The sequence below is a fragment of the Ailuropoda melanoleuca genome, chromosome 8, assembly GCF_002007445.2.
Source record: "Ailuropoda melanoleuca isolate Jingjing chromosome 8, ASM200744v2, whole genome shotgun sequence".
NCBI classification, from domain to species: domain Eukaryota; kingdom Metazoa; phylum Chordata; class Mammalia; order Carnivora; family Ursidae; genus Ailuropoda; species Ailuropoda melanoleuca.
This window is the reverse complement of record NC_048225.1, coordinates 8,480,618-8,497,138: the sequence shown is the minus strand read 5'-3', so window position 1 is coordinate 8,497,138 and position 16,521 is coordinate 8,480,618. Positions and strand designations below refer to the sequence as shown.

Sequence of the window (16,521 nt, the reverse complement as noted above, 5' to 3'; positions counted from 1 at the left end):
AATCTTATGCTTAAAGAAGGCCCCCCAAACTGTATTCTCTAACACTCACAAAACTTGGAACCTGCTCATGCAGGTAGGTATTATGAGACCTAGCAGCTCAGTGAAAGATTGAAGAGTGTGCCCCCATTTCATATTTCAATTCTGTCTCAATTCAATCAATAGTTACAGAGGTTAAATCCTGTTTCAATAAACGTAACACAAATTACATCATAAATGCTGGTATATAAAAACTGTTTAAAATCCAGCCACTGGTTGGTCTACCAAGCACTATTAATAAAATATTAGTAAATCAAATGAATTTGACTATCCCATGGAGGGGGGCAAGAGGTGTAAGACAAGTGTAAGAGGCCACAGGGAGCTAAGGGAGAGCAACATCACAGAAACACTAACTGTTAGTGGCAAAGTGTTGAGCGGGCTCTAACTGAGGCATACAATTAAGTCAGAAATCCTGGACGTGGGGCGCCTGGGTGGCACAGCAGTTAAGCGTCTGCCTTCAGCTCAGGGCGTGATCCCAGCCTTGTGGGATCAAGCCCCACATCCGGCTCCTCCGCTATGAGCCTGCTTCTTCCTCTCCCACTCCCCCTGCTTGTGTTCCCTCTCTCACTGGCTGTCTCTATCTCTGTCGAATAAATAAATAAAAAATCTTAAAAAAAAAAAAAAGAAAGAAATCCTGGACGTGGCTTAGCCCGCAACTTACTCGTCACTGAAAGAGTTAAGAAGCCCAGTGGATGCTGTGAGCCCCATTGTATTCTATAATGGAAGAATTCTCATTGTGATCATGTGGCTGTGAATTGAAACAACTCTGTTTGCAGGGAATATTAGGGTGCTGACTTTCTGCCTGTCAAATCTCTTCTTTTTCTGTCTAATCTGCCATTGGATTTCTCCCAGACTGAAAAATGCAAACCAAACCAAAAGCCAAATTGATGGATATCTATGTTCATATAATGCAAATCATCCTGGGAAAGCCCTGGTTGGGTGTCATCCCAAAGTTAGCACACATTAATTAAACCAGTCCTTAATGGAGTGGCAGATAAGAGATCTCAAAGGCAGACATTTAAAAAATAACAAAGCCAATGGGGAAAAATCAACAGCTCTCCTTGGGAATGTTTAGGCAGCACACATTCCTCCAGCCCTTCTCAGCTCCTGGGGCAGACATTATGCAAACTGTTTCTCCACAACACCAATCTCCTTTTTTCTTTCGGAACGCTTTGTGTCCCCACCCTGTTGCTGGCAGGCTGGGAGCTCGCCCTCCACCGCCTGCCGGCTGCCAGAGCCACTCACAGAATGTGGGCTTTGTTTACGGATCCATAAATATTTGACAATTCAGAAGCAGTGCAGTTCCCAGAACAAACAGAAAGGAATATTCCTAGGCAATTTCAGGGTCATCAGCACACTACAAGGGCTCCCCCCAAACAGGGACAGACACACAAAGACAGAGGATGGGGGGGTCATTCAGGGTAGGAATTTAAGTCAAGTGGGTCCATTGGCCTCAGGGGGAGAGTTGCGGAGCTGGCACGAAGGTATAGAAATGACTGAAGGCTTTGTTGCTCGAGGAAAACCTCTGTTACCTGATCATTACAGCTTGGCAGCCTCTTGCAAACGCATTAGGAGGGAGCTAAATCCCTTAGCTAGACTCAGATGGAGACCAGCCGCATTACTGGCTCTTGTACTCTTCCTGCGAGAGAATTCCCGGGGACACATTCCCGATTGTGTGCAGTGCCAATCTCTGGCGAAGCCCCACAACTTCTGGTCCACAGCTGCGGACGGGGGAGAGACCCGCCTACAAGCAAAGAGCCAGAAAAGGGTTTGGTAGGGGTCCATAATGGCTCCCGGGATTGCAGAAATCCGGACAGCTGTGCTGCCCACGAGAGTCCGCAGGGTCCATGCAGGAGTACTCGCACATAACGAATTTTCTGCTCTTGGAGTACTACTCTGTCTAAACTCCCCATTCCACTCTGACCTCATACGAACCTGAATCAGTTTACTTTCAACTGATACTCGTGACTTAAAGATAATCATGGACCGGTGCACCGAGGATAAAGCACACGGGAAAGAGCTACCTGCAAGCCTGATATCATTTTCTTCGCTTCCTCCATTTCTTTTTCTAAATGTTCTTGTTGCTCCAACAGCTGTTCTTCCCATGAGGTCTCCAGAGAGGTCCCGGGGCTGCCTGGTCGCCAGTCACGGGAAAACGGAGAGTCTGTCTCCTCTACAAAATGAAAGGAGGGAGTACAGTTCATGTTGAAGAAGGCAGTTTCCAGCAGAAAGCGTTCACAGTCCCCTGCATTCACGGGTTCAGGTCACCTGCCTTCTGAACCTGTCCACACAGCGCAAACTGGACTCTCCACCAGGGGGCGCTGTGAGACATGAAGCACTGGCTATGAACTCACGCTCTAGGTTGGGGAAAAGGATCATCTGCAGAGAACCTTTAAGAAGTAACAAGATTTCGTCCTGGGGAGTCTGGGTATGGGACACATAGACCCTACTCTTAAGTCTCTGGAGCTGGCGTCCCCGAAGCTGGATTCTACTAGGTACAAAGAGAGGAGCTGCCAGTTGCAATGAAAACCAAATTCTTATTGGTTGCTGCAGAGCTTCGAAGGGGAGCCTTCGAGTTAATACTCCTTTGACCCTTCCATCATACCGAAGCCCCTTCACATAGACCCTGTGTGCGTCACACAGGAAACAAACTAGTGAGAGCACACGTGCACACACTATTCAATCTCGCTCCCTGGTTTCGTTTTATTTTCCCATGTTTGTGGTCTCTTTGCTCTGGTTTCCTTGTCTATTTTATCCCATCTAATTGTGTGCACGGCCATTAAAAAGGCATTATGGAATACAGAAGGGTATAAACTCCCTGAGTAAGCGTCTTCATTCATAAGCGTGAATGCAGTAAGGATAATTCCTCTGGGTTGCTGTGAAGATTGAATGAGGTAACTCGTGTGCAGGGCTCTGTGGTGCCTGACCCAGTGCACTCACTCAGCAAATGCTCTTCCTCCCCACGGTCCCAAGAGTTTCTGAATCGGTAAAGTGACTGACTCTTTGGTGCTAATTCCAGGACTAGAGGCAAGAATTTAAGTCCAGTTTTTCTTCTGAGGGCTTCAGTTTCATTACAACCCTTATAGATGAATGAAACTCTATTGAAATCACATGCTTTGCTTCTATGCTTCCCTGTATGCTTACGTAAGAAAAAGGAGAGCACCTGAAATAGAAGAAGTCTAAACAAAGGGAACCCTTTGTGTTCCTTTCTGTGGCCGCCACACCAAAAGCCTGATGTAGTCCTGCCCTTTATATTCTCACAGACATCTCAGCTCATACTATATATTCCTGGTTCAATTTAACTCAAGGACGTATTGAAATTATTTGTATAACAGAGGGAAAATAAAAACTGTTTACTTGAGTAAGCCTTTTGGATTGCCCCAAAGTCATTTCCTAATTCATAGGCAGCTGGCAGAGGTATGGCCCATCTACGCTGCTGTAAGACTTCTGACAGCTACGACATCAGAAGTGACATTCTGCAAGAAGATGACCACATTCATTGGCTCAAAGGCATCAGAGCCCCCTAGAGCTGACCCTGCATGCACAGACTATGGAGAGGGAGAAGGCCAGGGAGTTTATAGGTAGTCAGGACCCCAAACACTTCAAGATGAGGGCTGTTCCCTGAGCCAACCCAGGCACTCTGACAGATAGTACCTGTTCTGTTCTCTATTCCTTCAGAGGGAATAATCACGAAATCTGCCTTCTCCTCCGACTGGGTTATAATGGATTCGCTCTTTGCACTGTGGATAGGACTAGGTGAAGTCAGGCTGTGATGGAAGGAACAGGAATAGAAACAATTATTATGAACAGTTGTTTATTGTTTTAAAGATTTATTTCTTTATTCGGCGGGTGCAGAGGGAGAGGGAAAGAGAGTCTCGGTGCGGAGCTCGATCCCATGACCCTGAGGTCACGACCTGAGCCGAAACCAAGAGTTGGATGCTTAACAACTGCGCCACCCAGGTGCCCCTGAACAGTTGTTTAGAAGCCAACTGTCATAATTCATCCCAGAGACGTGTTCTTATTCATCTTAACTCTACTGCCTAACGTAGTCCCCAGCCCACAGCATGAACAAACATTTGTTGAATGAGCGCAGGATGAACTTATCGAATGAACGAAATGAATGTTAAATAAGTGAATAACCCAGGCTTTGGAAGTCTTTTCCACAGCGAGAGACTGCCTCGAAGCCTGATTCACAAAGAAGAGATTCACCAGAAGGATGGGTAAGCTAGCATCTTAAAGAACTCCAAGTTTTGTTTTGTTTGTTTGCTCTTTTTTTTACTTACCACCACCACCTGCGCCATCACCATCCCTGGGCCCAGATTCAAAGACTGATATAGTGTGAGTCTTAGTAGCTTTGGGAGCTGGAAGGAAAATCTACTCCCAGACACGAGCATCAGCAGCAGAATAACACGGCAGATCAGCTCTGGGCTGATCTCAAAAAAGGGGATAATGCTGAGGGTGAGTCACAGTGAGAAGCTGCTGAGACTGTGGACGGTGCCAAGCTGGGCAAAGGGGCAGTGATACATCAACAAGGACAGGACATGACAAGGAAAATGGGACTCCGAAGAAAAAGGGGGAAAGACCTGCTAGGAAGAGGGAAAGGTTTACTTGATTGTGCCATCGAAGAGTTATTCAGATCCCTGCTGTATTATTTGCAAATTACTATCAGAAAGCTCTCAACAATTCTTACGTTCTAATACAACTATTAGCCTTGAGGGAACCACTGTGATTTTCAGGGAAGATGAATGTTAAAGCTGCAGCACATGGGGCGCCTGGGTGGCACAGCAGTTAAGCGTCTGCCTTCGGCTCAGGGCGTGATCTCAGTGTTATGAGATCGAGCCCCACATCAGGCTCCTCCACTATGAGCCTGCGTCTTCCTCTCCCACTCCCCCTGCTTGTGTTCCCTCTCTCGCTGGCTGTCTCTATCTCTGTCAAATAAATAAATAAAATCTTTAGGGGGAAAAAAAAAGCTGCAGCACAACAGCAAATCTGCAAGACAAGATGAAACTGTGAGGCTGATGTTTCCATCTGACGGGAAAGGAACCTGAAGAGCCTTTTTTCTTTGCGCTGCACCTTGAGAACATCAGCTCTGAAACGATCTCAGGGGCTGTGGGGTCTCCAGGCCCTGCCCCCTCTCACAAATTCTTTCCAAATCCATCACCCAGACAACAGTGAAAGTGTTGAGGACTCACTGACCCACTTAATGTGCCCCTGAAGGCCCCCAGGCTAATCCTCACAGCCTCAATCAGGAGTTAACATTTTGTTTTCCTAGAAACCAGTAAAAACAAGAGCTGAGCACAAGTGGTTGTAGTCAGAGATTTCAAAACCTCGAGAGCAGCCTGAGGACTAGTGTCTCATCCTCGTTGTCCCAAGTTTAAGGGCTTTGGTGGGAATGACCTCAACCAGTAACGCATTCTCATCCTTATTAGAACCTTAGAAAACAATTTACAGATTTTTTGATTCAAGTTAAGGAAAGTCGCTTAACCCTATCTATAGATCTATAACCTGAGCAAACAAGGGGTGGAAAGGTGGCGAGGAGAGGTATTTAGAAAAGGTCATTGCTTATCCATCTTTCATCACTGAGGCAATCTGACTTCCAGGCCAACATGAACTAACTGCTGGGAAAGCATTAGTGTAAGGGCACTTTGTCATTATAAGGAGAATAGATTTATGACGATTCAGGCCTCTGCATTTGCCTTTCTACAGAAATGAGGAACCACTTGCAGAAAGAGGCCTCCTGTATCAGCTGCTCTTCTTTGAGAAATGATAAAAATGACACTTCCTTAGCTGACAAGGTGCTATTGTTGACACGTTCCACTGCCTGCATTTGGCTGGACCACAGTGGGTATGTGTAAGACGCAGGGGGTGGGGGTGGGAAGAGGAGTGTGAACCTAGGATGCTGGAAAACTGCTTGCCTAAAAGCAGAGACGCATGCTCAGCTCCACCTTCCCCCTCTGAAGTGAGTTGTCTCCCATATAAGGGCAGAAGGAGGCGGATGTCTGCATATCCAACCCCACTGGGGGAGTGGCAGAGCCGCCAAAGGAAAACAACATTTCTCTTTCTTGAATTTGAGGCTGCCAGTGTGTGAGGCCACAGAGAGGTAAGACCATGAAACCAGGCGGCCAAGTCAAAAGATAAAGGACCTGAGGAAGAAAAATCCTGAGGCACATGTCGGAGCAGCAATCTTGCAGCAACCCCAAGAAGCTTGGAGATGAGGATGGTGCATTCAGTCATCTGCTTCAGGTCACAGAAAAGTATTTTAATGCTAATTAATTACATGGCTTAGGCTCTTCTTGATGAGCTCGAAACCCCTATTTTGTAAACAAGTAATGCCCCACCTGCCATCATAATCCCCTCAAATCAGGGAACTGATTACAAACAAGGTGTGACTGATACGTTTCTTAATTCCCACAAGTCTAACATCTCTCCAATCTTAGCATCAGACAAATGATCCCCCAGCAAAGTCCAAATCAGAGTAAAATCATTTTTTTTTTAAATGGGTAATGGGTGATAAGAAAGAGCCCTGTTTACTCCTGAAGTGCCTTCCCACAGCAGAGACAGGACAAGGAAAAGGGCCACTCCTCCCTCCCCTATGCTGGCTCTAGTTTCCTAAACCCACTGTATTTTGTGGTGATAATCCCAGACCCGCAGCCTATCCTTCCCAGTATAGCGCCCCTACCCATCCCGGTGCGTCTCTGGCCAAGAGCATCCTCCAGCCCCGGCCCTGATTCCGCCCATGCCCCCACCTCCAAAGCCTAAGTGGCTTCTGCTCACCATTTGACTTGCGTCCCTCCCATGGTCCCCCTCCTGGTTCCGGCTTCAGCGAGCCTGTTTCCCCGGGCGAAGCGGGAGGCTGGGAGTCACGGCGCTCCCGAACTCGGGCATGTCTCCCCGCGCTGGGGCCCGCAGAACCACTCCATAGACAGGCCGGCTATCAGAGCCGCTGGCTCCGACCGCGGGAGAGAGTCGGAAAGGCAGAGAGGCGGGCGTCTCGGCCCCGGGGACCGGGATGCTCCCGGGACTGAGGCGCGCGGTCCCCGCCGCTCAGACGCTGCAGCAGCCCAGCCTGGGCGGAAGCCGCCTCCCCTCTTAGGCTGCGGGTCCCTGGCAGCAGCATCGCGGCGTCCGCGCGGCTCCGGGCGTGCCCCTGGGCGCGGGCATCTCACCCCATCGCTGGCTCGGGGCAGTGCTGCCCGCGACTCCCGCTGCGCGGTCGGGTCCCGGAGGCGAGCGTGCGGGCGTCCCCGGCTCCGCGCCGCCTCCCGCGTCTCCCGCCCCTCCCCTCGCCGCCCCCGCTTCCAGGCTGTCAGCGCGGCGGGCAGCGCGGGGCTCTGACCCAGCACGGGCGGGGCGGGCGAGCGGGAGCCCAGCGCTGGGCAGGGGCGGGGCCGCGGACGCCGAGGCCCGAGGAGGGGTGGGCACCCCGGGGCTGGAAACGCCCTTTCTGACCCCTCCCTTGGCGGCCACGGAGGTCGGGGCCGGTGTCACCTGGCTCCTCGCCGGAGGGGGAGCCTGGCCGGGTGGAGACTCAGGGTCGCTCCCGGAAACCCGCCGAACGTCGATCTCCTCCCACCTTCCCCCAGGCGTTGCATGTGTTCTTGTTTCCCAACTAAGGATCATTTTCCGTGGACACAGGAGGAGGCCGGCCCGAGGTCTACGGAGCAACAGGCGGCCCTGGCTCCGCCGGGGTGTCTCTCGATGAGCGGGGGCACCTTTCCCATCTTCTAAGCCACTCCCCGTTCACCATCACATCGCGGGGTCTCCCGGCCTTCATGGGTCACTGAGCCATGAGGTGGCCTCCCCCTGAGGAAGGGGGAGAGTGGGCAGAATGTTCCAGAGCCTGCTGGGTCCCGGGAGCTCACTAACCCAGCATCCCAAAGATGTGATAGGTCAGCTTAGAAGACAATGACAAAAAATCAGGAAGGAGCGACAGACAGGGGAATGCGACTCATTACCTGACCCCTCTCCCAGAAAAACTGTCACTGTCTGCCCGCCCCCCCGCAGCCCGATTTCCAGGGCGTCCCTAATTCACACTGTGTCACAGCCCCTGCCCCAGTCTGAGTTCTCCTGCCAGAAAGGAAGGAAGCAGGTGTTCTCAGGAAGAAATCCAGACTTCTCTCCTCTGGCTCGCTCTGGCTTGCTCTGGCTCTCTCTCTCTCTCTCTCTCTCTCTGGCTCTCTCTCACTCTGGCTTTCTCTCACTCTAACTCTGGCAGGCACAAAAAAGTGAAAGGCCTGTAGCCATGCAGGAAGCAATAGATCTCATTATACAATGAAATGTCCTTTGATTCTGTACCAAGTGATAGTCTAAGCGGCAAGCAAGGAAGAAATGGCTTAGATTCTCATTACTAGCACACCTATTGTTCAATGGGTACAGGGTTTCCTTCTGGGGTGATGAAAATGTCTTTGAACTGGATAGAGGACATGGTCACACAACATTATGAAGATACTAAATGCCACTGAATGGTACACTTTAAAATGATTAATGTCTAATTTTATGTTATGTGAATTTTATAAATAAAAAAGCAATCTACTAAATGTAAAAATTAAATTTGAGCAAGGTTATTGGTATATTAAAACGCTAGGAAGAATTCCATGTGACTGCAATAAATTTAAGAAATGGTCTATCAATCTAAGATGGAATTTTATGTGGAAAAGAAACAGAAAGAAAGAAAATTAATGCACTTAAGATACATGTAAGACAACGATTAGGCTTAACTAGAACAGACTAAGCAGGGCTGGAGTAGGAGAGAAAAGGTCGTAAAAGCATAAATTAAAAATGATTCAGCAATGAAACAGAGTTAGTAAATAAGCTGACATGATCTGGGGATATATTTTTAGGAGCATGATTTAATGAGCCAGGAAGGTAGTCTTCTTCTGCCACTACACTTGGCATCGATCAGGCTTTTATTAGAGCACTGTGTCCTGTTTTGGTCTTTGCACTTTGCTCTGAGAGCAAGAGATGGCCTTTCTGCTAGAGTCACAAACAGCTTAGCCCACTCCAATGCAGAGTAACCTGCCACAATTCCTAGCCCTGTAAATGAAAGTTGGAAACATCCTAATGCTCTCAGACAACTCTGCTCCGTTTTTTCTCTTGTTACATGCTTAATACAACCTTCTCAGGCCACACTTAGCGTTCAGCGCAGGCGCCAGGGCAGAACCATGGAACTGGCTGTCAGAAACGCTGGCATCTGAGACGCCAGTATCTGAACCAGGGGCTGGGCCCTCACGGCTCCCAGTCATGCCCCCGTGTGGACAGAGCTGGGCACCGACACTTAGGCTCCACACAAACCTTCCTTGTGTGGGAAACTTCCCCACACCCCACACTCCTTACCTTCCTGCCAGCACAAACCGCAAAGCAGTGCTGAAGACGACCCTTTAAAGTCAAACATAAACTAAGATAAAGAGAAAAGAACGAGGAGCCTTACTGCCTGTCGTATTGCTACTTGAAGCTGAAAACTCTGAGACGTCCCCCCAAGAATTCCGCTTCTAACCAGGACGGTCGTGCTAAGGAGCTGACACCACAGTTACCTGGAGCAGCTGGACTCAGACGGGGACCTCTGCTGCCCTTCGTACTGCTGCACCAGGGCCCGCACGCTCCAGTATGGATTCTCGATCTCCTCATCCACGCTGCTGTTCCTAAAGTCGGAGGGCACCAGCAAAGGAGAGGGTGTCAGTCCTTCAGTTCAGGTCAACTCAACAAGAACTGAGAGATGGCCATTCTCAGAGCGCTGAGGGAAGAAAGAGGAGTGAGGCCAAGCCCCTGCCTTAAAGACACTGGACACCCAGCAGGGAAGACAGACATAAACACAACCAATTCCACCAGGCTCTGCAACACCCAGGGTCCTGCTCTCTCCCAACAGACATACAACCCCCAAAATGTTTCCTCCCATAAGTCTTCAGGACAAGCTGGCTTTAGGATACATTCTAGAGAGACTCCCCCAGATGACTTGGAACATTGCTCCCACATATCTCCCCGTGAAGAAAACACACTGTGCCAAAGGCATATATTTAACATCCTGGGCACCAGAACAAAAAATTACAAATATGATTCCTTTACTTTCTGCTAACTGCAAAATAAACATCTCTTTTAAAAGGGCTTTTCTCTCTTGGAGTGTCCTCTCTGACCCACACTCCATGCTCTTTTCTGCAATGTGGGCTGTTTAGGGGATGCGCCCATCTATGGCATGGTATCATCTACCGTGAAATATCAGAGAGAGGAACAAGTTCCCATCCCCAGATTTCCACCCTTACCTCTGTCTGTATCGAAAGACATCCCGTCCTGACCGTGACACGTCATGACACACATCAGCCAGAGCGGCAGCTGCTCCCTGGGCCACAGCAGTGGCGCAGTGTGGCTGGTGACTCTGCAGAGGGGCTCTGAAGTCCCTTCCTTGGCTCACCGTCCTGCTGGAGCCAGGTTTGAAATGAGCTGCCAAGGCAAGGACCAGCCTCATGATAGACTTCAGGTTTCCTTCCACAATATCTGAGGGACAGAACAGACCCAGAGGTCCTAAGAGGGAGGCAGAGGGTTCATTCATTTAATATGTATTTGCTAGTGATACAAGTCTCTCTGTCCTCACAGAGCCATGTTCAACAGGAAGACAGAACATTTAAAAGCAATCATAACGAAGTATGGTAATGTGTTATGGTAGGAGAACAGAATGCTCTGGGAGTCTCTGGGAGCAAAGTAAAGGCATCTTGTCCAGCCTACAGGGCTCAGGGAAAGATTCCCAGGGGAAGTAGATTTTAAACTGAGACTTGATTGACAAGCACTGGTTCATCAGGTAAAGGAGGAGAAGGAAAAGAGTATTCCAAGAAGAGGGAACAGCAGGTGTGAAGGTCTAGAGGTGAGAGAGAGCATGACACACAAGAGCTATGCTGTCCAGTACGGCAGCCACTAGCCACATGAGGCTACTGAGCGCTTAAAGGGTACAGTCTGGATTGAAATGTGCTATACGAGTAGTACTTTGCACAAAAAAAAAGTCAGACTGAAACATATCTCATTAGACTTTGTACAAAAAATAGAATGCACAAGATCTCAATAGCTTTTGCATTGATTACATGTTGCACTGGTAATATTTTGAATATATTAGGTTAAATAAAAAGTATTATTAAAATTCATTTCTCCCATTTCCTTTTTTTTTTTTTTTTAATGTGGCTATTAGGAACTTTTAAGTTCTGTATGTGAGACTCGTGTGATGTTCCTGCGGCACGGCACCGTGGCAGAGAACTGAGAACAGCATAGCTAGGGGCTCAGAGTGCAGGGGGAGAAGGTGAAGGGCGAGGCCGCAGGGGGTAAATCAGAGGTCTGGTCAGAAAGGGCACGGCAAGCCACAGGACAGGCTTTGGATTGTCCCCCTAAGACCCGCACATGCAGAACAGTGGCATGAGCTTATGTATTCTCAGAAAGATAATTTTGGCTGCTGTGTGGAGAGCGGAGGGGAGGGGGACAAAACTCGAGGCAGTGAGACTAATTAGGAAACTGCTGCACTTGCCAGGTAAACGACAATGATGTCCTCAACGGCAGTACTCCTTCAAAATAGCTAACTTTAATGGGCCAGATCCCCAAGCCCACCCCTCATGGGGACCAGAGCAGAGATATTACAGCACTCTAAATTTTGCCCTAGAAAAAAAGAATGCATGCAAAAAAACAATGTGATTGGTTTGGTGAAAGTTAAAGTAAGGGAATGGGTAAAATTCTATTTTTTTAGTTTCATTTCATTTGCATTGCAAATATGCAAGACTTGGAAAAAGTTTGGCTATCCTTCCTTCTGCAGGGGGCTCTCATTGGTCAGTATCTGCCCCACCTGAATGATTCCAGCACAGAGAACACCAATAATCCAACATAGAAGGAAGGCTCCCTACGGCCCCCATTCTCATCAGAGCCACGGGCAATCAGACCCAGAAACAGCAGCTGAAACAGAACCAGATCCACAGTCAGTTCTAGAGATACGCGGGAGGGCCAGGGAGCCAGGGCTCTCTGAGGACACCTAAACAAATGCTTCGTAGCAGCTGGGCTCAATACGGACTGAGAAGTGTCCTTTTGTGGCCATGCAGCTACAAGACAGGGTATGTACAGAGGTCCCAGAGCCCCTTTCATCTTGCCTGAAATATTCTGTGATATCCAAAAAATAAAAAGCTATAAAATATTTTTCTTCTGGAAAACTGGATGGAAAAATACAGCTATCATGATTTGAAATAATTCTTGAGCATGAAACCCAAGGAACTTGAAAAACATTATCTTCATTTTTGATTACTTAAATGAGACATTCTAGGGGCACCTGGGTGGCACAGCGGTTGAGCGTCTGCCTTCGGCTCAGGGCGTGATCCCGGCGTTGTGGGATCGAGCCCCACATCAGGCTCTTCCACTATGAGCCTGCTTCTTCCTCTCCCACTCTCCCTGCTTGTGTTCCCTCTCTCACTGGCTGTCTCTATCTCTGTCAAATGGATAAATAAATCTTTAAAAAAATAAAAAAATAAATAAATGAGACATTCTAAAGTTAATATCCCAATCTTGTCATTTCTACTGTATTAATTTTTGTACCTACACTCAAGCATACCTTTATTCAATTAAAATGAATAGAGAATGTCTGTCTCCATCCAGGTTTTCAAAGCACTCAGATTTTGATAATCACCCTGTCCTAAGAGGGTAGCTCTCTTTCGGGACAAATGATATGAGGTCACGGGCCTCATCTTATTCCAGTCTACTCAGAACCCTTGGCTATGCAATGGATGGTTCTTCTAAGCCTCATAATCACTGGGTAAAGCTGAGTGTACTCCTCCCCCAAAGATGTAATGAGGCGCTGACCTTTAGCCGATGTCTGGTGCATTCGAATCTTTTTGGAGGCCACAAACTGTAACACTTTCTCCACATTATTCTTCATCTCCTGTTGGTTACTGGGACTCAGCTGTACCCCATTCAGTTTTTCTCCTGCTGTTAGAAGAGAGAAACATATCAAAGTTTCATAATAGCCAGATACCGAGAGAGGGAATATTTGATGTAAATGCTAAGATTATATATAAATATGCAAGTGAGTAAAGCCTTCATGCTTGTAATTTGGATGGGGAATAAGAAAGTAAAAGCCTTTTGGAGGGTCTTCAAATTCTCAAAACTATTCCCAGGGGCCTGTGAAGTTACCGTGTTACTCATTCAGCAAATACTCATTGAGCACCCACTGTGTGCTGGCACTATTCTGGCCACCAGTGACACAGCAGTGAGCAAGAGGGACAACGCCCCTTCCACTGCAGAGGTGCTGTCTCCAGGATGACAGATGACCACGTTAACCAGTACGTGTTTTAAACAATGTCAGGCCGTGGTAAGTGCTATGAGGAAACACAAAGAAGAGTGGAATCATGGCCTTCCTGATATTGTATCTCGGCAGAGACTCGAATAAAGTAAGAGATGTGAAGATTTGAGGAGGAAGCACTCCAGACTGAGGAATCTCAGGTACAAACACCAGAGTGGGAATGAACTCAGCTAATCTGAGGAACAAACCCAAGCCCCGTGCGGTTGGAGCTGAGAGAGAGACAAGAGTCGAATCCTAGGAGAAGGCAGACAAGAAAGCAAAGCCAGGTCATTTAAGGGTCTGTGGATTAATGATCTGTGTTTTTAAAAGTGGACTTTCTATGCACTCAGCTTATGTAGAGAGGAAACAGGGAGATTAGTTAGAAAATGAAACTAGTCAAGGCAAGGGTTAGTGAGATGGCTTGGGCTTGACTGGAAAAGGCTGACAGGTGAGAAGTCAGATATCAGGTAAAATTTTAATATAAAGCAGATAGCACATATGAAGGATTAGCTATGATATATGAAGAAAAGAGAATAATTAAAGACAACTTCCAGGCATTCTCCTTTAATAGCTGGGTGAATGAGACCGTCCTGTGTTACTTCAGTGAAGAAATCTGGAGAGAGGAACTGGTAGGGAGAATATCCAAAGCTGCATTTTAGACATCCAGGGTGCCATGCTGAACATGAAGCTGATATTCACGTCTCGAACTCAAAGACAAGTTTAAGGCTAAAGACACAGTTGTGGGAAGAGATCACTTGGGGACAGAGAAAACACAAGGGCTAAGGACTGAATGTGGAGGACCTCAACACTTAGAAGTCAGAAAGGAGAAAAGCCAGAAGTGCAAACGGGGTAGCCAGTGAGGAAGGCAGGCCCTGGAAGCCAAGTAAAGAGGGTGTCTGAAAGAGGAGGGAGGGACAAACTGTGTTCTGCTAAATTGAATAAAATGGGGACTGAGGCCGAGCCACTGGATTTGAGAAGGCAAAGGTTGTGACCTTGATGAAAGCAGTTTCGGTGGGGAAGTGAGATCAAAAGCTCGACGAGGGCATGTTAAAGAAAAAATGGGGAATAAGGTAGTGAATTCAGCGAGTCTTTCCCTATAGCAAAGTCACAATAAAATGCAGCATTTAAGAATCTGGGTTTTGGGAAACCAAGAATACATATTCATATTGCTTCTATATGCATAGAACATCTCTGAAAAAAAATGCAAGAAATTGCTAACACTAGTTGCTTCCAGAAAGAACACATCATTAGTGCGGGTGGAAAAAAGGCTTTTACATCCTTTTGTGGCCTCTGCATTTTCTATCTGATTATATTTTCAAGTATAATCGATTCAAATCATTGGAAAAAAAAGGTTTGAAATGAACTTTGGAATTAAAACAGCTCTAGCTTTGTACCTCTGCTTTGCCATGGTACAGTTACGTGGCCTCGGAAAGTCGCCTAGCCTTTCTGAACCTCATACATTAGTAAGGCGGTAGTACTCATCTCATCCCCATAGCATAAATCATTCAAAGTAGCTTAGCACAATCCTCAATATATTCTAAGTGTTCGATGAATTTATTTATTTATTTTTATAAATCTTTTTTAAGCTTGGTTTCCTGAAAATGGGGATGACATTATCTGCTTCTCAAGAGTTGACAATTAAATGAAATCAAATTAAATGAGATAAAAAGTGTTTAAAAAATGGCAACTATGACTATTACCATTGTTATTATTATGAATGAATGCCCTGGTGAATCCGTGAGTTGGCCCAGTGAGGTAAGCAAACTGGGCTCCTTCCATGTCACTTGCAAGCCCCACATCTCTCAAGGACTCTAAGCAAGGTCAGCTGATTAACAGAACAATCAATATCGGAATGCCTATTCTGTTCCAGGCCCTTGGGCAGAAGTTGTGGAAACAGGAAAAAAAAAAAAAGGTATACTGTGCCTGCTCTTAAAGAGCTCAGTCTACACAGGAGAGATAGGAAAACAATTACTGCTCAGTGAATGGCAATGTTATCGTAATACCAGAGCTGTGGACAAATGCTATGGACATAGGGTACGGCACCATCCAGTAAGAGTGACTGGCAACAGCTCCTGGGCTCCCTGAGGACGAGCCCTTTCATGGGGAGATATGGGAATGTCATGGAGGGGTCCTTTTGCTGGTAAACCCTCCTTCTTTTGGCCTGACTACTATTTCCTTTTCCAGCCTTGGTTTAGACATCAGTCCTTTTGGCAAGCCATCCCTGAACCCTAGGACTGGACTGGGTGCCTCCATCCGCCCATGTGCTCCTCTCTGTCCTTACCCCATCAGAGTCCTAAGTATGCGAATGGAATTGCGTTCACTTTCCAGTCTTTCCAACTAGATTGGGACACTCCTGAGAGCAGACACCACGCTCAGAATCACATTGCCAAAGCATGATACAGTGCCCGGCACATAGTTTGTTGACTCGTAAATAAATGAATGAACATTGGGCAAGTATGTTAAACCTTTATACTTCCATTTCCATATACTACAAAGCAGCAGCACACTGCTCTGAAGGGCATGTGGAGGATAAAGAAGGCATGTTCCAGCATCAGAGCCCAGGGCCAACTGACCAACGATCTCGATGAGATAGGCCAGGATCACCCCATCCCGAAGATCCTGTCGCAGGTCCTGCACCGGCTTCACGGCTGGCCTCTTCTTGAGCTGTGCATTCACCCAGGCCACGTACGCCTGTAGCTGTTGCTGGAAAACCAAAGGTGGAAAGAAGAGAAAGGTTGCATACTATTCTCCTTTGCCCCGCACCTTCTAAGGCAGCATTTGAGAATGACCTGTGGTGGGAAATCCACATCCAGAGGGAGGAGGAGGTTTCAAGGAAATAAAGAAGGAAGATGGTCAGATGTGGAGCACGTTCTAAAAATTTCTAGTTTTACGCTAATCTTCAGGGAAAGCTAACCGCTGACTTGGCGGCAGGGTAGACACAGATAAGCAGATGAGTGTTTCAATGACTAGGACTCCTGGTTTCCTTGTGTTTTCTCTGTTGACCAGGGATGAGGCCCAGCAAGCAGCACAGCCGGTTTTGGGGTGTAATCACTGCTGCCAGCAACCCACTGTGCTTCCCAGGAATAATCACTCGTGTCTCGAATGCACAATGGACAGCGATACTCAGAAAGCCAGTCTTGGGGAACCAGGAGTAAGCAGCAAACCTGCTCAGAACCGCCTCTCCCATTGCTCTTCAC

General features: G+C 47.5%; 1 protein-coding gene across 6 annotated transcripts in view; it reads right to left on the bottom strand.

Annotated features, from left to right (window-relative positions):
- Positions 1–16,521, bottom strand: part of DIXDC1 (DIX domain containing 1) — a 68,446-nt gene that overhangs the window by 21,909 nt on the left and 30,016 nt on the right. For 2 of the 6 annotated variants that reach the window (XM_034665748.1, XM_034665747.1), the window contains 6 exons: positions 15,898–16,027; positions 12,847–12,972; positions 10,290–10,548; positions 9,567–9,674; positions 3,691–3,803; positions 2,061–2,209 (listed from right to left, as the gene is read on the bottom strand). In XM_034665748.1, the coding sequence (XP_034521639.1) occupies positions 2,061–2,209; positions 3,691–3,803; positions 9,567–9,674; positions 10,290–10,548; positions 12,847–12,972; positions 15,898–16,027 (885 nt within the window). Of the gene's footprint in view, positions 1–2,060; positions 2,210–3,690; positions 3,804–6,810; positions 7,746–9,566; positions 9,675–10,289; positions 10,549–11,845; positions 11,953–12,846; positions 12,974–15,897; positions 16,028–16,521 lie in introns of those variants that run through there. The other 4 variants (XM_019801656.2, XM_019801658.2, XM_034665749.1 and 1 more) reach the window with 4 other exon arrangements.